The sequence below is a fragment of the Pelophylax lessonae genome (assembly GCF_965119305.1).
Source record: "Pelophylax lessonae genome assembly, chromosome: 2".
Lineage (NCBI taxonomy): Eukaryota > Metazoa > Chordata > Amphibia > Anura > Ranidae > Pelophylax > Pelophylax lessonae.
In genome coordinates this window covers 342,390,623-342,413,748 of record NC_138769.1, presented here as the reverse complement: position 1 = coordinate 342,413,748, position 23,126 = coordinate 342,390,623, and the positions used below count along the sequence as shown (strand labels likewise).

At 40.9% G+C, this 23,126-nt stretch overlaps 1 protein-coding gene across 1 annotated transcript in view; it reads left to right on the top strand.

Moving 5' to 3' along the window:
• GRIK3 (glutamate ionotropic receptor kainate type subunit 3) overlaps nt 1–23,126 on the top strand; it is an 813,353-nt gene that overhangs the window by 416,739 nt on the left and 373,488 nt on the right. Inside the window, exon 5 of the mRNA XM_082244657.1 lies at nt 2,682–2,735. Within this exon, the coding sequence (XP_082100783.1) occupies nt 2,682–2,735 (54 nt within the window). The remainder of the gene's footprint in view (nt 1–2,681; nt 2,736–23,126) is intronic.

Below are 23,126 nucleotides of genomic sequence, written 5' to 3'. Positions count from 1 at the left end.
TCAGTGATCCAAGCTGCATAAACAGCTATCTCTATTGCCTTGAGTTAAGCTAACATTCAGTAAAATTTTCAAAATGGCATGCAGTAGTAGTCATTGATCCCTATGAGAACCTAACCTATTACACATATGGCCATTCTGGCTAGCACACAAAGTAAATTCTACAGGCAGTAAGGCACAGACATTTCTGCACATCCATTTTGACAACCCAGACAGTAATCTTATAGGTCAGTTTCCCCTTTCTGCAGGTCCATATGAGCTGTTGCGAGTTTGAATAAATTCCATTTTAAATGCAGGGTCAAGTATGTTACAGTGTAAACAAGGTAGATAACTAAATATCAAATGCTTAAAAGACAACTTTTATTGACAAAGAAAATATTTTTCTGCATGGTAATTGAAGGAATTCTAAGAATTCTAAGAGGTTAACATTGAACATTTGCTTGGTATTATTAAGCAGTTAGATATGTTGTATTCCTAAAATACACTGAAAGCAAATAAGCCAGCAGCTGTTGTCTGGGACTTGCTGGCTTGGAATGAGAGCCTGTTTGACGTTATAACATCATGCAGTGATCACTGTAGGTGAAGAGCACATAGTTTTTCCTTTAGAACTGGCTTTGCTTGCAAGACTTTTTTTTTCTTATTTAAAATTGTGCATCCCACAGAGGATAAATTTAATAATACAGAGTAAATTATCTTTAGTCTATGTCTAAAGCTCTTCTTTTCTCAAACATAATATATATATCCTGCTTCAAAATGTGTAATTAAATTACCTAAAAAGATTTACATTTTAGTTTGATATTCATACAGATTCAACTTTTTACTGCAGTCTCAGCAAATGATAAACACTAAACTTATAATGACTCACATGACTTTTATGAAGTGCGGCCCTCTTTAGATAGCTTGGTGGACCTGATGAGGTATGGGGAGGGTCTTCCTTGTACAGGAATTCTTCTGCACCCAAATTAGACAGCATTGGCTCTGCTATGGTTACCATGGGATTAATAAAAAGGTTCAGCAGCAGAGAGCACACTATGGAATAGTCTGTCAGAAGTGCATTGTCCTTTTGAAAATGGTGTTGAAGTGCCAAGGGTGTTCTGGAGAATTTGAACATAGGAGGAGAGGAAGCATAGAGTAGGGCTTCCAAATCCCTGGGGAGTGAAGGAGACCGTACCGTGTAGCAAACAAATCCATCCAGTGAAAAGAAGTATGTAAATGTTATACAGTGAGAAAGGAGATCATCTACCAGAGAGGTGACATTAATTTCGGGGGGACTTCAAAGCCAAAAATGTATTTCAAATTTTTGAAAAATTAGGAAATGACTAAAATCATTGTCAAGTTTCTTTGTTGCTGTCTCTGTCCCATTGGGGAGTTTATTCTTCAGTTTACTCTCAGGAAATAAAAGCAAATCTTTTCAAAGTGAGGGAAACATTTTTGTAGACAAGCCTGGGTCCAAGAATAAAATGCTGTGTCCTTCTTCTTGGATGCAAATAAAGACACTGCTTCCTTCAGGTGCACAGTTTGGGCTAGTTCAAGTTTGTTGATATGGTCGCCAGGCTCACCAACCTTTCTTGTGTCATTGTGGAATGCAGGTATGTTTTTATTGGCTTCAGCTTTCAGAAGCTTCGCTCTCTACTAGCAGAGGTTACAGGGTGTGTTAACAGTATACGCAGAGCAAGGAAGGCATTTAGAAAGAGGGCAGTCAAATTGTTGTGCAGATATACTCCAGCACCTCCTTTGCCGACAAGTCTGCAGGGACACATTTTGAAAGAAGCTTTCAGTTCATCGTTGAGATCATTTGAATCCATATCCCGCATGTTATCATGGGACAAAATGCGTTCCAATTTTTTATTGCACTGCTGTAGTAGGTCTTCAGGTATTGCTTCCTTGAGTTTGGGAATGTTATAGAGCACCCCAAAGACATGATGTGAATGTGCAATGTATATGTAAAGCGCTGCGTAAAATTGACAGCGCTATATAAGAACCTGAAATAAATAAAAAAAAAACATTTAGGGTGACTTAACCAGAGTGACCATAAAACTTAGAATTTTTCCAGTTGTAGATTATTTCTGGCCACTATCCTTTCAATTTCACACTGGAGGTTAAGAGTGGCGATAGTATTTGAAATGGAAGGAGAGTCTCAGGTTTTCCACAACCTAGTAATAGTAAGTTTAGCCGCGTGTAATAAGTGAATGATTATAGTTCTAGATGAAGGTGGGAACTTATCTATGCCTATATGAAGTATGGCTAAGGTAGGATTTGGGGATGAATGCAATCCAGTAATAGAGGAAATTAGGGCAAAAACTTGGTTCCAAAAGGAACTCAAGGATTTACAGAACCAGAGGATGTGGGCAATGGTGCCCATGCTTCGTCAGTTTCTCCAACATGTATTTGGATGGCTTGGGAACATTTTTGATAATCGATAGGGTGTTAGGTACCATCTGTGTATTGTTTTCTGACATGATTCCCAGTGATTAGTACAGTGCAATGCTCTAAAGGTTTCTTTAAATGCTCGTAGCAACTGATCCTGAGGAATCAAGGAATTAAATTCCTCACTCCATTTGTTTAGAGTGACTATTTGAGAACAAGGTCGGGTGTCGGATAGGCAAAGATAGATCAAGGAGATCCCTTGATCAACCCACTTTTAATCACTCTGTCTTATCACTTTGCTCTTTTTTTTTTTTCAGGCCATGGCAATGGGCATGATGACAGAATACTATCACTACATCTTTACAACTCTGGTAAATATGCTTTCCTTTTTAAATGTATCATTATTAAGACTACCTTGCCGAATAGCCTGAATGTTTTAAAGAGCAGGGGTTTGAAGACATGACTGCTTCAACATTGAAGAGATAGGGATGAGCTCTCAATTCAGTACAGGTTTCAACTGACCTTTGCTTGTTCGGGTGTTTGTTCACATATAGCACTGTAATGAGTCTTTCTCCCAATACTATACTAAGTATCACTTCCTTCTTCTGCTATCAAGGTTGTTAAGGAAACAGCAGGTGGCAACACCTGCTGCATCCTTGGCAACAAATGATGTCACCTGATTCCATTTATTCAGTGTCTGGAAATTCCTAGCCATATAAACAAAGTAGGCAGGATGGTTTGAATAAAATAAAGTGTGGCATTTCCTTCATAATTCATACCAGACCCTTCAGGTTTGGTATAATTTTAAGGGGGGCGTGGAGTCTCACCCAAATTCCATACCAGACCTTTATCCACACATGAAACCTGGCAGGCCAGGAAAGTGAGCATCTGCGCCTCTCTCCTGAACCATACCAGGCTACTTACCCTGAATATGGGAGTTACCCCTGGCAAAGCACATAGTCCCTTTGGGGACAAGGTTATCTTCCCCACAACCCTAATCCAGTGGTTGTGGGGGACTTAGAGTGGGGACTTATCAGAATCTGGAAGCTCTCTTTAACAATACCAAAATACCAGCCTGTCTATGTGAATGAGAATGGGGTATATAGTACCTCTACTCATTTACAAAGAAACTAAAGAAAAAAGAAACTAAACAGTAAACATTTATTTTAATTTAAAAAGTCCCACAATACAACTACATCATCAATCATATCATCTATCCATGCAGATCCAGATCAATCACAGAGAATAACATCTGCTGACCCACTGAAAAAAATACTCTCCAACCACTGACAAGATCTGATCCTGAAAACTGCTTTTTCTTGAATGATAGCACATATGGTCAATGATTTCACCCAGGCGACACCATCCCTATGTTTATATTTACCTGTCATCAGCTGGAGCTGTAATTCATAGGAGAGCAGTTGTTGGGATTGTGTTGGCAGTCAATGGGTTTGTGGCCATCGTTCATCATTACTGACATGGATCAGCATCTCTGCATGACATGACTGATGGTGAATTTACATTGCGGGACCTTTTTTTATCAAACAACTTGTCAAAAATGTTTCGTCTTTTTATTTACTGTTTACTTTTTTGTGTAAATGAGTTGGGGGTATACCATTTTGAAAAAAAAAAATGTTTTGCCTAGATTTCCCCAATAAACTTCTATACCAGCCCCTTGTGTACAAAGACAAGGAAGATACACATTTGTGTACAAAGAGAAGGAAGATACTAAGGGCTCATGCACACTGCAGCTCAAAAAAAAAATCTGCTTTTTAAGCTTGTATTACTCTTCCTAAAATCCTAAAGAAGCTTGTGCTTTTTGGAGCTCCTTTGCACATTTATATTGAGCTTCTTTAAGCTTTTGAGCATAAGCATTTTTTTTTTAGTCTCACAAACCTTCCCCTAAGTTTTTTTTTGTGTGTTTTAGAGCTCTTTTGAGATTTTTGTCACCTTTTCAAGCTTTTTTCATTCTTTTTTTTTTTTTTCACGTTTTTGAGCACATAGGCGTCTTTTCTGCTCCTCTCCTCTTCTGCCTGAAAGACCACATGTCTGTAAACTCCTGAAAAAAAGCCATAGTGTTCATGGACACATTGGCTAAAATGGAGGGGAATTTCCAGGCACAAAAAAATAAGTGCTCAAAAAAGCTCAAAGGCCTGTAGGAGCAGCTTCTTTGAGCTTCTATGAGATACAGTGTGTATGAGCCCTAAAGCTGCCATTTATCTGCATTTTTTTTTCTTGGTAAATGTAAGTATTGCTTTATATTTTGTAAAGATCAGCCACTTCACAGGCAGATTAAGAGCATCCATCAGGCATATTATTTAAAGGAAATTTTCCTTATAGGGGAAGGTGCCATTATTTCCCGATTCTCCCTTTTAGGCCAGTTACTCCCCTTAAACAATTTCCGCATATTATTTAAAATATTTTAATCATCAATAAAATCGCTACTAACTACCAGACATATACATTTTTTTTAAACTTCTTTTTGCTTTGTTACATTTTCCCCAGGCAGTGGACAGCCCCCAGTGTCATTTACTTGACAGTCCCTTTACCTATTAGCCTAGAAAAATGGCAGAACTGATTTTTTTCTTTTTCTTTTTTTTTTTATTTGGCTCCAATTTCCTTTAGAGAAGTTTAGATTTAGCACCCAAGCCTCAGTAATGTTTGACAAAATTACCTCGAACTGGATCCAGCTAAGTTCTTCTCATCCCTAAAAGACATCCAGTCACTAGCTAAAAACAATTGCAGGTAAAAGCATAGCAAAATCAAGTATTTTACATTATTACCCACAATTGTTTTTCTTTTTTACAAATCATTTTATTTACTTGCAACATTAAATTTTCCAGAAAAACTGACTAGTCAATTTCCTAGCACAGACACCTCCCCCTTTTCATGTCAAAGCCATCTCCATTTCTGGGAGTGTCCAATTATTGTCTGTGCTGGTCCAACTCCTCTGCTCCTCCCTCTCTCATCCCTACATAGCCTTTTTTTTAGCAGCCAGGGGAGGAGCAAAGAGGAATACTGTAGAGCAGGGTTGTCCAAACTACGGCCCTCCAGCTTTTGCGGGACTACACGTCCCATGAGGCATTGTAAATCTCTGACATTCACAGACAATACTAGGCATGATGGGAATTGTAGTTCCTGAACACCTGGAGGGCCATAGTTTGGAGACCCCTGCTATAGAGTGACAGCTATAAACCTGCTGGGGCTGCTGATATCAGATCTAAGATAGTAGTGGCTAGATGCAGACTTGGGGCTTTTGGATGTCTACACAAGGAAGATTTTTTAAAGTAAATTGCATGCATAATATATGTATAATGGACATCTAATCTTTTAGGATTTTTTTTTTTTTAATGAATAGACTGGCGACAAGGTCTCTTTAAACTGTAGAAGAGTGCCAAAATTCAGGAAAACAAAGATTTATTATGTAATAGAAAAATTCTGCAATAGAGAATATTGAGCATTTGATAAATGAACATAACGACTTGTGACTGTTTAGCATATGGGCTCAACGGTCCATAATATCTGTGCTGGCATGCAGCGTTGAAATTCATCTCCTGTGGAGACATCAATGGCTCTGATTCTGCTGACTGTCAGAATTATAGATAAAATGCACGCATCTGATCATTATCCAGGCAAGACATGCTTTGAACATTTATGATTGCATTTTTATTAAACATGGAGACTTTTTGCCTTTACTGCTAGTATAGTTCTTGTCATGTTAAATTGTATTCTGCGATTATATACAGTGTGGGCAGACTAGATAGACAGACCACTTTGTCTTTCTCTGCTGGAAATATTCTGTGGGCCAGTTGACTGTTATTTATTGTCATCAATATTCAGTGAAACAATATGGACTTGATAGACTAAATAGTCTAAATATTTTTTTTAATCTACTTCCTTTATCTAATATCAATTGTCTATGAATTTCCCACATGTTTTATTAAGCATCATTTTGCCTACCAAAATGAGATTACCTTAAGGCTGGGTTCGCATAGATGCAAATTGGATGCATTTTACAGTGTGAATTTGAAAAGGGTCCTGTGCATTTTTGGGTCCGGCTCAGGTGCGAATTTAGGAAAAAAATTGCACCTAAATCACACCTGAACCAGTGAACCTAACTGCACAGGACCCTGGAGTGCAAACCCCAGCCGGACCTGTATTAAAGAGGAAGTAAAGTAAAAAAAAAAAACCGAGAAAAAAAAAGCCCTGTAAAGAGAAAGGCATAATGAGCTAGTATGCATCGCATACTAGCTCATTATGTAGTACTTACCTTAAAACGAAGCCCCCGCCGTGCCGCCACCTCAGCGACAGGACGGCGACATGTCCTGCCGTCCCGCTTCCGGGTTCGCGTCCTCCGGCCATCTGATTGGCCGGAGGCGCGATTACATCACTCCCGCGCATGCGCGCGGGAGCCGCCGTTCACGGCACTGAGCTCTGAAGGAACGGCACGGGTGGCCGTTCCCTCAGAGCGCCTGCGCCGATGACGTCATCGGCAGTTTGCGCTGTAAATATCTCCTAAACGGTGCAGGTTTGGGAGATATTTATAGCACCTATAGGTAAGCCTTAATATAGGCTTACCTATAGGTAAAAGTTATACAAGAGGGTTTACAACCTCTTTAACCCAGCCTAAAAGTATCTTCAGCATATCCAGAGTTAGATTCTCATTACTAAAAGCTATAGGCACACAACCTTTGGCATTCAAAGCAAAACAGTTAGGCATTTTAAACCTGAACATTTAAATGAGAACATTTATATGTGGGCTTAGTGACTCTACAAATAATTGCTACCTTAAAGTGATTGCAAAATCTTGTTTTTTTTTTTTTTTAAATAACAAACATGTTATACTTACCTCCTATGTGTAATGATTTTGCACAGGGTAACCCTGACCCTCCTCTTCTTAGGTCCATTTTGGCTGCTTCTGGCCCCTCCCTCCTGTCGAGTACCCCCACAGCAAGCAGCTTGCTATGAGGGGAACCCGAGCCGAGCTGCAGCTCCCTGTGTCCATTCAGATACTGAGCTCCTGTGTCCATTCAGATACTGAGCTGCCAATTGCCCCCGCCCCCTCTCTCTCTCTCATGATAGGCTAACTAACTTTGACTGACAGCAGTGGAAGCCAATGGTGCTGATGCTCTGTCTCAGCCAATCAGGGGAGAGAGTCCAGGCCGGCCTAAAGACTCTTTGACATCGCTAGATAGAGATGGGGCTCAGGTAAGTATTAAGGGGGTGGCTGCTACACACAGAAGGTTTTTCATCATAATACAGAGAATGCATTAAGATAAAAAAACCTTCTGCCTTTACAACTCCTTTAATTCTTGAGATCCTAGGTACCCAATTTCTTTGTAAACCCCTACATTAACTAGTAAGAGGCACCAAACACACATGTAAGCATGCATGTACACATACATATACATACACACATATATATATATATATATATATATATATATATAGACAAGAAGGCCTGGCTTGCAGTCTCCACTCTAACTCATCCCAAAGGTGTTCTATCAGGTTGAGGTCAGAACTGCAGGTGCAGGCCAGTCAAGTTTCAAATACTTTTAGTAATATAGTGCATTTATAAATATGATATACATAAATTAAAAAAATGAAACGTAGTTTTTCCCCAGATTATTCCCCAAGTCCCAGAAGTTATGCTGGATCATGTGGTTGACATTTGTCAAATACTCAAGTGAGAGTAATGTTTGGAATTTTTAGCAATCACAAATGTGAAAAATGTGCCATTGTGCTAATTTGTGCCCTTGCCAAGGGAGATAAAGCTTTGTGATAGTAAAGTGGAAACATTTTCTTTGAGCTTTATAATTCTATTTCTCACTTATGCAATATATTTCAGTGATCAGACCTTGTTGATTACATTTTGAGGTCAATACTATGTCTAGGAGTATGCAAATTAGATAAATGTTTTGTAAAGGAAAAATTTATTTTTGTGATTTTACATTAGTTCTTCCTAAAAAAAAAAAAAAATGCGAGCACTCTTTGATGCATAAAAGTGTTAAAGCACAGATCTTTCAAAGCCTCACATTAAACTTTATTTTAACCCTGTCTGCATTTGTTTTTTTTCTGCTTCCTCATAAAATAAAATATATGTTACATAGACCATCAAAATGAGTGCACATTCACACTCTTTTTAATGAGATATTATTTTTTTGCTTTTACCTATAAGCATCCAAAATCTCAAGAAAAAAAATAAAAATCTAATGCTAAAGTCTCTAAATTGCATCCCATTAGTTTTGCTCTTTGAAATAAAAGTCCATTTGCCTGTCTGAAAATGAGGAAATACCCTAATAGAGATGAGCACATTTTTTTATACGTCTGGTTCATGCTCGATTTGTAAGCATGCAAATTAGTGTAATCTAGACTGAATTCCAATTAGTCATGATCCAGATATTCTTCTTTTTATATCTCTGAACGTAAATAAGGTAATGGTAAAAAATGAGAAATCAATGTCTCAGTTCTCGAGTACAGCCTTTTTCAAAAAGGGTGCCCAGGCACCCTGGTGTGCCTTGAAGTTTCTTCAGGTGTGCCTTGGCAAAATGCCTAAAAATTGCCAAAAAAAGGGTATACAAGCCAGCATGTGGATGAAATCTGCCTCAAGCCACAGGTTTTCATTGTGCACCAATACAACCTTCTAGCTGCATCCTAATGACCAATAGCATCATCAGTTGACATGGAGTATTTCAGTCGTCTGCACAGCATCCTTGTTTCCCCCTCTCCTGCTCCTCTCCATGAGTGTTGGGATCACACCAGCTGAATGATTAAGAAAAACTGAGGGAGAAGAGAAACATTGAAATACTAGTCAGTACCAGTTTACAAAAGCGTATTTGCTTTGGAAGAATAAATACCCTCTAATGATGGGTGTACTACTTTGTGTGAATGTTGCTGCATTATGTTATTATGTGTAGGGATGATCGAACTTTTGAAAAGTTTGGTTCGGCCAGAACACCCGAATTTCCCGAAAGTTCGGTTTGGATTCCAGAACCCCATTGAAATTAATGGGACCCGAACTTCGGTAATCAAAAAACACCATTTTGAAGCACTAAAACCCAATAAATGCCCCTAAAAAGTGCCTAGGGTTCTGGGTCATGCCCGAAGGACTATGAATCAGGCAAATAAAAGTTCTTAAAAATTTTCATTTTTGATAGAGAGACAATTATTGAAAAAATTATTGAAAAAAAAAAAGAGAGATTTCTTTGGATTTAGTGTCTGGGGGGGGGGGGGGGGGGTCTAAAAAGTGTACCTGTGAAGTTTCAGCTCTCCCATCAAAAAAACGAAGAGATTTCCAGTCACAACTTACCAACCAGCCAGCGACCAAACGAATTGACCTGTCTAACAGTATGCGTTAAAAACAGGGGTTTGGTTGCACACATTTGCAAATGCATGCGTGAGCTGCAGGCCCCAACAAGGCACCCTGTGATCTGCAGTCCGAAGTTTCAGCTCTGTAGCATGTCCAGAACCAGAAAAAAAAAGATCATTTTTCTTATAATTTTTAGTAGCGCAGGGATGGGGTTCCGCTCCTTTCACGTAGCTCAAAAAATGAGTTCTGGCGCTACTCCAAAAGGTGATCTCCTGTAATGTCTTAATGTAGAGAGTGCACACATGTACATAGAACACAAAATGTCCATAAAAACACTGTTCGCCCAATCCTAAGTGCTGGATAGCTTGTAAATGAAATAAAGAAAAAATTGAAGGATGGCGCTCAAGTGTATATATTGCTGACAATTAACCCCAAAGGAGACTTGGATAGACAGTCCAATAAAAGTTTATTACATAGATCCACAATGATGAAGCAATATTTTAAAATAAATCCTCCTACCAGTCCGTGAAGCCTCTGTGTGTCACCGCTGCCTGCAGCAGGAATCCCTGATGTCGGTCCCGAAGGGAGGGAGGGGGCTAGCAGCTGGAGGAAAGAAGCAGCATAGGTGGATAGAAGAGAGGGGCGGGTCCAAGCGGGGATGGGGGCTCGCACGGTCTGGTGTGCGGCCGCTTCCTAGACCGAAGCCCAGGCTGTGCTCACCCAGTGCCCGCTGTGAGCACCGGGAGGTCGCACGTGGATGACGTCACCGCTGTCGACCGGAAGTCCGTACTCAGCCGGCAAGGGAATCACCTAGAGGCCGGGGAAAGCGGAGGACGGAATTTACTCGCTTCTACAGAGCCTCCTTTCCGCCTGGGTGTTTTTGTTTCAGGCGTTTATTGGGCGTTTTTTGTGCGTCTTTGGAGGCAGGCATGACATCTGAACTTCTGTATAGGGGTATATATATATATATATATATATATATATATATATATATATATGTGTGTGTGTGTGTGTATATATATATATATATATATATATATGGAATCAAAAAATACAATTTTGAAGCCCTAAAACCCAATAAATGCCCCTAAAAAGTGCCTACGGTTCTGGGTCATGCCCCAGGGAATATTAATCACACAAAAAAAAGTTCTTAAAAATTGTCGTTTTTGATAGAGAGCCAATTATTGAAAAAATTATTGAAAAAAAAAAAGAGATTTCTCTGGATTTAGTGTCGGGGGGGTCTAGAAAGTGTACATGTGAAGTTTCAGCTCTGTAGCATGTCCAGAACCAGAAAAAAAAGATAATTTTTCTTAGAATTTTTAGTATTGGGTTGGGTTTTTAGATGGGGGTTCCGCTCCTTTCACACGGCATTTTTGTTTCACGCGTTTATTGGGCTTTGTTGTGGATGTCTTTGGAGGCAGGCATGACATCTGAACTTCTGTATAGGGGTATATATACACACACACATATATACAGTGCCTTGCGGAAGTATTCGGCCCCCTTGAACTTTTCGACCTTTTGCCACATTTTAGGCTTCAAATATAAAGATATAACACTGTAATTTTTTATGAAGAATCAACAACAAGTGGGACACAATCATGAAGTGGAACGAAATTTATTGGATATTTCAAACTTTTTTAACAAATAAAAAACATAAAAAATAGGGCGTGCAAAATTATTCAGCCCCTTTAAGTTAATACTTTGTAGCACCACATTTTGCTGCGATTACAGCTGTAAGTCGCTTGGGGTATGTCTCTATCAGTTTTGCACATTGAGAGACTAACATTTTTGTCCATTCCTCCTTGCAAAACAGCTCCAGCTCAGTGAGGTTGGATGGAGAGCGTTTGTGAACAGCAGTTTTCAGTTCTTTCCACAGATTCTCGATTGGATTTAGGTCTGGACTTTGACTTGGCCATTCTAACACCTGGATATGTTGATTTGTGAACCATTCCATTGTAGATTTTGCTTTATGTTTTGGATCATGGTCTTGTTGGAAGACAAATCTCTGTCCCAGTCTCAGGTCTTTTGCAGACTCCATCAGGTTTTCTTCCAGAATGGTCCTGTATTTGGCTCCATCCATCTTCCCATCAATTTTAACCATCTTCCCTGTCCCTGCTGAAGAAAAAGAAAAGAAGGCCCAAACCATGATGCTGCCACCACCATGTTTGACAGTGGGGATGGTGTGTTCAGGGTGATGAGTTGTGTTGCTTTTACGCCAAACATAACGTTTTGCATTGTTGCCAAAAAGTTCGATTTTGGTTTCATCTGACCAGAGCACCTTCTTCCACATGTTTGGTGTGTCTCCCAGGTGGCTTGTGGCAAACTTTAAACTACACTTTTTATGGATATCTTTAAGAAATGGCTTTCTTCTTGCCACTCTTCCATAAAGGCCAGATTTGTGCAGTATACGACTGATTGTTGTCCTATGGACAGAGTCTCCCACCTCAGCTGTAGATCTCTGCAGTTCATCCAGAGTGATCATGGACCTCTTGGCTGCATCTCTGATCAGTCTTCTCCTTGCATGAGCTGAAAGTTTAGAGGGACGGCCAGGTCTTCGTAGATTTGCAGTGGTCTGATACTCCTTCCATTTCAATATTATCGCTTGCACAGTGCTCCTTGGAATGTTTAAAGCTTGGGAAATCTTTTTGTATCCAAATTCGGCTTTAAACTTCTCCACAACAGTATCTCGGACCTGCCTGGTGTGTTCCTTGTTCTTCATGATGCTCTCTGCGCATTAAACGGACCTCTGAGACTATCACAGTGCAGGTGCATTTATACGGAGTCTTTATTACACACAGGTGGATTCTATTTATCATCATTAGTCATTTAGGTCAACATTGGATCATTCATAGATCCTCACTGAACTTCTGGAGATAGATTGCTGCACTTAAAGTGAAGGGGCTGAATAATTTGCATGCCCAATTTTTCAGTTTTTTATTCGTTAAAAAAGTTTGAAATATCCAATAAATTTCGTTCCACTTCATGATTGTGTCCCACTTTTTGATTCTTCACAAAAAATTACAGTTTTATATCTTTATGTTTGAAGCCTGAAATGTGGCAAAAGGTCGAAAAGTTCAAGGGGGCCGAATACTTTCGCAAGGCACTGTATATATATATATACACATACACACATATAGGTGTGAAAGGAGCAGAACCCCATCCCTGCGCTACTGAAATAATTTCAGTAGCGCAGGGATGGGTTCCGCTCCTTTCAAACCTATATGTGTGTATGTGTATATATATATATATATATATATATATATATATATAATTTGTGTGTATATATACCCCTATACAGAAGTTCAGATGCCATGCCTGCCTCCAAAAACGTCCACAAAAAAGCCCAATAAACGCCTGAAACAAAAACGCCCACTTGTGAAAGGAGCGGAACCCCATCCCTGCTCTACTAAAAATTCTAAGAAAATTATCTTTTTTTTCTGGCGTTCACCCTGACGTGGATGAGTTTGGTCACCCTGGCATAGCAGTCAGAGTCAGTTCACCCTAAACTACATTACGGTCACCCTGACACTTAACACTTTCCCTACAGAAACTAGATTATTGAATCTAACTATAGTGGTATATAGTACCCTAACTACACTGCATATCCCTTTCCTCACACTAATAATTGCAAAATGACACTGGAGCAGCAGGAGTAACAGAAATGCTTCCACTCTATTCCACAGCCTCTCTATTAAAGTGCTAGAGATTTGGCGGGGCTATGTTATATACTGGGGGGCATACTCACTACTGATTGGCCTCTGGACCCCGTAGTCACTCCAATCACATTCCTAGCAGACTCCTGCCCCCTCAATTGGCTTTTACTGATGTTTCTGGTCCAATCAAGGTCTATTAAAGCCCAGTTCCTGTCCCATTGCATTTTGGGCGGTTCTGGTGGCCGAATTCCGAACTTTTAATGCAAAAAGTTCGGAATTCGGCCGAATTTCGAACAGCCAATGTTCGGGTCGAACCGATGGTTGACCCGAACCATTCGATCATCCCTAATTATGTGTTCAAAATATTTAAAGTGTGCCTCGAGATTGTCCATAATTTTTAAATGGTGCCTTGACTGAAAAAAAAAGGTTGAGAAACACTGCTCTAGCACACAAATAGGGGCAATCTGACTTTAAGTTTCCTATACAGTAAGTCCCCTACATAAGAAAGAATTCTGTTCCAAGAGCATGTTCGTAAGTCCAATTTGTTTGTAAGCCCAACAAGGTTAGCCTAGGTACCCAACTAACACAATTGGCCCAATGAACCACTGTAATAGGTGTATAAAACATTTCACACAAATAATATTTGGAAAAAAAGGTTGAAATATAGACACAGTACTGTATACAGCATAGTACACAGAATCAAAACCACCCGAAATGTGAACTAACTCACACAACTGGACATGCAAACGTTTGTTTAAACCTTTAGAGGTTCGTGACTTGAAGCTCCGTATGTAGAGGGCTAACTGTACCAGTTCACTTGTCACTACTGCTTTTCAGCAACACAGTCACCAATCAACTCCTTTGAACCATTAGTTAAATTGATTCTTGACTTGTTCATCAAGCTGTGGCAACACCTAAGGTACACAAGAAGTGGTCTCTCAAGAAATTTTATTACATTATAATACTGCATAAAAAGGCAACTTAGCATTTGACATTAATGGGAAATATGCTGCGCATAAATAGATAAAAAGGAAATGTTCATTCCAAACATATATATGATGCAATATGAAATTGGTAAAAACTGAATGAGCTGCCAACACTTGACCCTGAATTAGAAAAACAGATCATAAAACAATAAAACAATAAAGGTGTAGCGCTTAAAACATGATATAAAAATGAACAGCACAGTCCATTAACCATAAAGAAGTCCACACATATAAGATGTTAAATTTTCTTCCGAAAAGATAAAAATGTGTGCTCCCAAAGACACTCCAAATTCCAATATCCCAGTGCAAAAGTTCCACCACCTAGGGATAAGATTGGCCTCTTACCACAACATGTTGATCCCCATGACAAGGATCAAAATCATATATGAAATCTGGATCCACTGACAGGTCCTGCACCTGCTCCCACACCGATCGTATCCACTCCTCTCAAGGTGTTAGGGTATGCAAAGGAAGGGAGACAACTGCCATAGTGTAATATAGTTGGGATGCTTTATTCATATAAAATGCAAAGTGGCAATTCACATTTGGGTAGTGATCATAACCGTGTATCGCGGAGTGTCCTGAGACTCGATATCCTGCCGAGAAAATGGCCGCCGCGTCCCCTCCGTGGTCACAGCGTGACGTGCCGCAGGCTCCTCCTATTTGTTATGTGCTTGATCAGGAGTCAGGACTGTTATTGTTGTTCAAACTCGCCAGGGATATTTGTGCATATGCATGCACATCTGAGTTGGCTGGGGGGGGGGGGTAATTAAATAAGTCCAACTTTTTTCGTATAGTAATAATTTCCCAAAAGTGCTATTAAACATGACAATGTGGTGCAGATGCATAAACCTATATGTTTCTTATGATTCTGTAAATCATATTTCTTTGGGCTATACAAATAGTCTGTAGAGTCTTTTTTCCTTTACACATTTTTATCATCAGAAAGATTAAAAAGGAAAAAATAAACCTGCCAATGTTCGGCACAATACAGCTTTGATATTTATTTTTATAAAGTTAAGTTTAAATCCTTCAGGAATCCTTTATAAACTCAACAGCCAGCAAATTCATGTTGATTATTATCTATTCCAGAAAGCTTGAGGAAAACCTTCTATTAATTACGGCTTATGCATTTAATGTGGAGGTATGCCCGGAGGTGGAGAAGGAAGGGATTTGTAATAAATGAGTAGATAAGAAATCTCTATTAACGCCACTGGTGAGCAGTGACAGATATATTGCAGGAGTGATGTTATAATGCAGAGTTCCTTCGGGCTGTGTTCTTAGCTTGTTCTGCGTGTGCCTAAGATTCAGTACTACGAGGCCCTGGGGATATTAATGAATTGGCCTATTACGCTATACTGAAAGCATTTAAATGCTACTGAGTCAAAGCACAGTCCCTTGTATTAACATTTGGCTTTACAAAATGAACAGTTTTGCCAAATAGTAAGGTTGGATACAGTGTTCTGGTGTCACAAAAGGGGAACATTAAATAGCAATTGTGCTAGGTTCTGTGTGGCCGTGGTGCTGGAACAATACATTTTTGTAAGTGTCATTGTGCTACCCAACACTAAGCAAACAATGCATATGATGCATGCCTATAACTTCAGATAGAATAATGATAAAATACTGCAACACATAATGACATTCCCTACAAATGAGCAAATCATATTCATACTGTGCCAATAGACTAGCCTAAAGCAACACTAACTAGTTGGGACACATGAACAATACAGAAGCTAAACATGCAGAGGCTGGTCATGGAGGAAACAATTAAGTTCCAACAACAGGCAAACAGTAACCTCTCATTAAATAGTATCAAGAAGGGTGAAAACACAACATAGGTGAAAAGGGGACACAGCAGGGTGGGGGACTTAGTGATGATCCAGAGACATATGACAGATAAGTAGAAAGCAACAAGAGGTTTGCGCAGGAAGAATATCACACAGGTAGGGGCAATACAACATGCAACATATTTGTTGTATTCTGACCTGCAGCCAAACCCACGTATACATTTCTGTCCTGGTAGCTCTCCCCAGTCCCCAATTTGCTGCTTTAAGCTGAACTACGGGGAAAAAAATTGCCATTGCAGTGGTGATTCCCCAGCACTTGAACGGTTTACCGCTTGTATTGTTTAGAAGGAACAGAAAAATCAAATACATCTTATCCCTTACTTCCCTGGCAGCTATGCTCTTCTCTCTCTGACGATCTTGATTGCGAGCCTGCTCTCTACATCCTCACTTTCAATACAGGCCTGCTGGTTGTGTGTTGTATATGATGACATCAGAGTGCCTGTGACCAGTGATGCAGTGAAGAACCTTTGGGGGACTGGGTGTGCAGGTGGGAGGAAGCCTATGGGATTGAGGCATAAGATAAGTATAGTTGTTTTTTATCTTCCCCCCTAGAATGAGTATCCTTCTGTGGCACTGCTGAGGTGTTATGGAAGCCCAGGATTATTTGATAGTGGACTTCAGCCTGTCTGCATTGTTGGGTCAGGTGTCTCTCATCTTCCTCTTCACAATACCCCACATATTCTCAATGGGGTTTAGGCCAGATGAGTTTTCTGGCCAATCAAGCACATGATCATTACCATGGATTTCACAATCTAGGTAAGTTATTAGTAATGAATGTAGCAGCTGCTCACATCTATAGAATGTGTCCCCACATTTATAGAAAAAAATAAATAAAATAAAAGAGATGTAGTGTTCTACTACTGAGCTGATACCAAGGTTAATGTGCAAAGTGTATAAGAACAAATGTTAAAGTGCTCTAGAGCTCAAATATTCAATTCATCAAATTGTGTAAGAGAAACACATATTCCTAAAAATAATAGTGCAAACAATGCATATGGCTTCCGGTGGCAAGTACTTTTCATCTAATTGCACAAATAAATCTATATTCATTCCATTGAAAGTGCAAGTATAAAACCATATAAAGTGATAAACAATTCATGCCTGCAATCAGTGCATCCAAAAATAGCATATACTGTATAGTGGTTAGGGATGGCCTGGACACCCCCCTGTTTGGTTCGCACCAGAACATCTCGAACAGGGAAAAAGTTCTTGTGAATATGCAAACTCTATTAAAGTCTATGGGACACGGACATGAAAAATCAAAAGTTCTCATTTGTTTTCTCGAGGCTTAAATGCAAGTAATTGCCATAAAAAGTGTATAGGGATCCGGGTACTGCCCTGGGGGACATATAGCATTGCAATTTTTTTTAAACAATCGTTTTAAAGGAGCAGTGATTTTAAAGGTGTTTAAAGTGAAACAATAAAAATGAAAAATTCTTTTAAATATCATGCCTAGGGAGTCCTCTTAATGTGCCTGTAAAGTGGCACATCTTTACAATATATGGAGCCTGCTGCAGCATAAATTTTAAGGGGAACCCCACGCCAAAATAAAAAAAAGAAACAGCATAGGGACCCCCCCAAAGTCCATACCAGACCCTTATCCGAGCATGCAGCCTGGAAGGTCAGGAAAGGGGGTAGCGAGCGCCCCTCCCCCCTGAACCACATCAGGTCACATGCCCTCAACATGGGGGAGTGGGTGCTTTGGGGCAGGGGGGGCTCTGCCACCCCAAAGCACCTTGTTCCCATGTTGATGGGGACAAGGGCCTCTTCCCGACAACCCTGGGCTGTGGTTGTTGAGGTCTGCAGGTAGGGGGCTTATCAGAATCTGGAGCCGCCAGATCCCACCCCCCCCCATGTGAATGGGTATCGGATACATCGTACCTCTACCCATTCACCCAAAAAGTGTCAAAAAGTAAGAACCACAGGAAATAGTTTTTGACAACTCCTTTATTAAAAAAAAGAAAAACAGAGTCCCTCAATGTAAATTCATTGTCAATCACGCTAAACCTGAAAAAAATAGACATGCCTCCGCCTCTTGGGAGGCCTCCCGCCATCTGCCTTCTCTCTGCCACCCGGCTACATCACCCAGTGGCACCGCCCCTTCTGATGTCAAGTGACGTCATGTGACATCAGAAGGGGCAGTGCCACTTGGTGACATAGCCAGGTGGCCCCACCCTTTGCCTATATAAAAGCTGTCAAAGAGGAGAGAGGGCAAAAAGCTCCCAAGAGGCAGAAGCGTATTATTATTTTTTTTTGGGTCCGGCGGGCGTCGCGATTGACTATGGATTTACATCGAGGGACACTTTTTTTTTTTTATTGTTTAGTAAACGACTTCTCAAAAACTGTTTCCTGTGGTTCTTACTTTTTTTGGTGAATGGGTAGGGGTACTATGTACCTGATACTCATTCACATGGGGGGGTGAGATCTGGGGGCCCCTTGTTAAAGGGGGCTTCCAGATTCTGATAAGCCCCACACCCACAGACCCCAACAACCACAGCCCAGGGTTGTCGGGAAGAGACCCTTTTCCCCATCAACATGGGGACAAGGTGCTTTGGTATGGAGTTTCTCTTAAAATCTATACTAGACCCAAAGGGCCTGGTATTTATTTTGGGGGGGACCCAATGACCTTTTTCAAAAAAAATTCTGTCAAAGGGTTCCCCTTAACCACTTAAATACAAAATGCTTTCACCCCCTTTCTGCCCAGAGCAATTTTCAGCTTTCAGTGCTCATTGGCGTCTATGGGAAATCTTGGTCAGCTTGACATGGCACTGCTTCCGGTCTTTAACATTAGCCTCTATAGGAAACATTGGTCAGCTTGACATGGCACTGCTCCCTGTCTTTAACATTGGGGTCTACTGGAAATCTTGGTCAGCTTGACTTCGCACTGCTCCCAAACCATAGGTGACAGGGACACCAAACTTTGCACAGAGAGGGGATCCAGGACTACAACATATATATACATTTTAAAAGTGGGGTGCACTAAACTGACTGAACACACTATCCACTAACTACCTGCCTAATCTCTATTGTCACACACTATACACGGCTTCCGTGTAAGCAGCAGCCTTATATAGTGTGGACTTAGCCCCTGAGCCATGATTGGCCAAAGGCAGTCTCTGACAGTACATTGTGCTGTGATTGGCAAAAGCATACAGGTCAGGTGCATGCTTTGGCCAGTGATCAGCAATCAATGCACTGCAAGAGCCCAGTGCTTTATGGGGCACTCACCTGCGGGTAAACTTCCTGCCGAGCACCCCATTTGTTCAACAAACACACGAACAGCTGATGAGTCGAACTTACATTCAACTCGAATACACAGCCCATCCTTAATAGTGGTAAATAAAACTATGTAATTAAGTCCCAAAAAAGGTTCATGTGCTCTCCAAATCGTGGCAGGAAAAAAACAAAAAGACATCCAAGAAAAGTTTCAAATGGGGAAATTTCCTTCTCCCCTCTAAAATAGCGTGATTTGCTTTCAATCCAGTGATCACCAAGTGTGAAGGTTAATTTTGTGGCTGGCAGCTCACCTCAAAGGTAGCTCTATACTCTCATTTAGATCAAACAAGCTTTTAAGCACATCTCCCCTTTGTACTGTGATTGCCAACGATCTGTCCATGTGTAGTCTCCTATACTATTCCTCTCCGCTTGATTCCCACTTTTTTAGCATAAATTAATAAGAAAATCTCCCATAGTGTAAAATGCTTCAGATTTATTTAAAAACAACATAATATCACTTACATTTAAGTACACGGTAACGCGTTGAAATTCCATACAGACTACAATGTAAAGTAATCCCGGTCCAGCTGAGTCACAGGGATTAGCATCACCCAAACTCCTCCTGACACATTGCATCACCACACACGTGACTTCGTTTTATTTAAACTAGGTATTGGAACTTTGGTAGTGTGGGCAGGTGCCAAGTCCTGCTGGAAGATGAAATCAGCATCTCCATAAAACAAGTCAGTGGAGGGAAGCAGGAAGTGCTCTAGAATTTCCTGGTAGAGGGCTGCATTGACTTTGGACTTGATAAAACACAATGGAGAGCTTTATTTGTAGAAAAAAATTACATAAATTGTATTTGGGTACAGTGTCGTAGGACCACCCAGTTGTCAGTTAAAATAATGCAGTGCCATATTGCAAAAAATGGCCTAGTCATAAAGCGGGTTAAGTCTTCTAGAGGTCAAGTGGTTAAAAAGGCCAAGCAAAGCATCTAAAATAAATTAAATTAGTATGTGAAGATTGCAGTGAGCTTGTTGCTCAGTATGAGCAGTGTGATGATTGGCAAATTTAGTTTTTCAGGTGCAGCTGTACTTTGTAAGTGCACCTACCATTCGTGGAGCCCAGTGCCCTCTCCTACTTACTCACCTTCCTCTGCTCTGTCAAGATCTTCTTTGTGTAGCCTGCAGGGAATAATGGGGTACAAATTTTGAATTTGAATGAATAATGTGGTGTATGTGTTTGGGAAACAGTGTCCAACAGTGTGTTTTTCAAAAAAACTAAAATCTGCAAATCTACTTGCATCTACAATCTAAGACTAACACATTTTTCCCTGTAAAGAAGAAACCGCTATACATACCTTTTATGAAGCCACTCCAGTCCCATGCTGAGCTGTCAGGGATGACCGCTATGTGAATGTGGGTGCAGAAGAGACAGCCAACAACGGAAGCCCTATAGTAACTCTACAGTATAGGTGACATCACTTCCCATTTATTTCACAGCCGTTGTCCACTGTCTCCTCTGCAGAGCTTCAGCCACTGGAGACTGGATCACGTCAGTTTCAGAAAAGGTATGTAAAGTGATTTCTTCTTTACAGGGCTAGATAGGTTACGTTAAACACAGTATATTTCAGTACATTACGTGCCGTTTAACGCAATACATTTCTTATTGCACGTTTAACGCAGTATATTTCAGTGCGTTACTGCACGTTTAATGCAGTGTATTTCTGTGCATTAGTGCACATTTAACGCTGTCTATTTCTGTTCATTATTGCATGTTTAACACAGTATATTTCAGTGCGTTAAGTGCCATTTACAGCAGTATATTTCAGTGCAGTAATGCTCACACCAGAGCAGAGATTCTTACAGCTCTGCAGGGGCAAGCCAAGAGGTTGTTCACGCTGCGCCAGCTGGACCAAGGAATGGTGGTGTGGGACAATGGCACAAACCTCATGTCTGCCTCAGTTTGGTGGTGCATCGTTTCCTTAACCACTTAAGCCCCGGAGGATTTGGCTGCTAAAAGACCAGGGGGTTTTTTGCGATTTTTTACTGCGTGACTTTGACGGAGAATTGCGCAGTCGTGCGACGCTGTACCTAAATGAATTTCACGTCCTTTTTTTCCCACAAACAGAGCTTTCTTTTGGTGGTATTTGATCACCTGTGCGATTTTTTGATCATGTGCTATAAACAAAAAAAAGAGCGTAATTTTTGCAAAAATAACAATATTTTTCACTTTTTTTTATATGAAATTCCCCCCCCCAAAAAAATGTAAAAATCAAATTTTTTTAACATTTTCGGCCAAATTGTTTTACGCTACATATGTTTGGTAAAAAAAATCGCAAAAAGCGTATTTTGATTGGTTTGCGCAAAAGTTATTGCGTTTACTAACAAAGGGAAAGATTTTTGTCATTTTTGGTGTTTTTTTTTTTTAACGAGTAATAGCGGCGATCTGCGATTTTTTTTGCGGTACTGCGACATTGCGGCGGACCGATCGGACCCTTGACTGACATTTTTGACACTTTTGGGGGTACCAGTGACATTACTGCAGTAATCAGTGCTATACATATGCACTGTTACTGCAAAAATGACACTGGCAGGGAAGGGGTTAACTTTATTGGACAGGGAGGGGTTAAGTGTGTCCTAGGGGCGTGTTTCTAACTGTGCAGGGACATGTCTCCTAGTGTAAAAACAAAGATCAACGGTTCTACATAGTAGAACCGTCTGATCTTCATTTTTACACCAGGGAGAATGACGGGCGGCTTGTTTACATAAGCCGCTCCGCCTTTCTCCCTTCACAGGAGCGATCGTAGTGTGACCGGCGAACATCGAGTCCGCCGGACACACGCACTGACTTGTCTGTGAACGAGCCGCGGCGGGCGCGCGCCTCGGCGGGCGCACGCCCGCCAGCAATAGGCTCGCAAGTCAGTGACAGGCGAGTGACGTATCCAAACGTCACTCTGCCTGGCCGGGGGTGACCGCCGCAGTACATAGTCGTGCGGCAGTCGGCAACCGGTTAATAGATTCCCAGGGTTGGAAGATCTGCTAAAGCAGGCCAGAAGAGTCTGTAGCCAATTCATGTGGTCATACACAGTCAGTGCTCGGTTGGCTGAAATTCAGCAGGAATTGCACCTGCCCATAAACCGCCTGATTTGTGACATGCCCACCAGGTGGAACACGATTTTGGCAGTGCTGCAGTGGCTGCACATGCAGCAGAGGGCCATCAGCGAGTAACTGTGTGAGTATGGCACAATGACAGCCTCAGGCTTGCTGGGCTTTTTTTCTCCACGCCAATGGCTGCTGATAAAGGATGCATGCACTGTTCTGTCATCATTTGAGGAGGCCACAAGGATGGTGAGCCATGACAATGTATGCATCAGTGACACAATCCCTATTGTATTCCTTCTGGAGCAGACTCTGCATAGCATTATGGACAGGGCACTCAAGGCAGAGAAGCAGGAGAAAGAGGAGGACTTCCTTTCCTCTCAAGGCCCACTTTATGCAGACATCATTCTTCCTACGCCACAAAGCACAAGAGGAGAGGGAGGAGGAGGAGGACTCTGGCAGTATGGAGGCATTAAAGCAGAGGAAGACATATGTCAACCCTCAACAGATGGTTTTCCATCACCAGAACCCTTGGGAGTAGTACGTGGCTGGGAGGAAGCAGTTCCAGATACTGTAATCCTCAGTGACCCCCAGAAGTCTGCTTTTCATGCCTCTGCAAACTTGTGGTGCATGGGCTCCCTCATGCT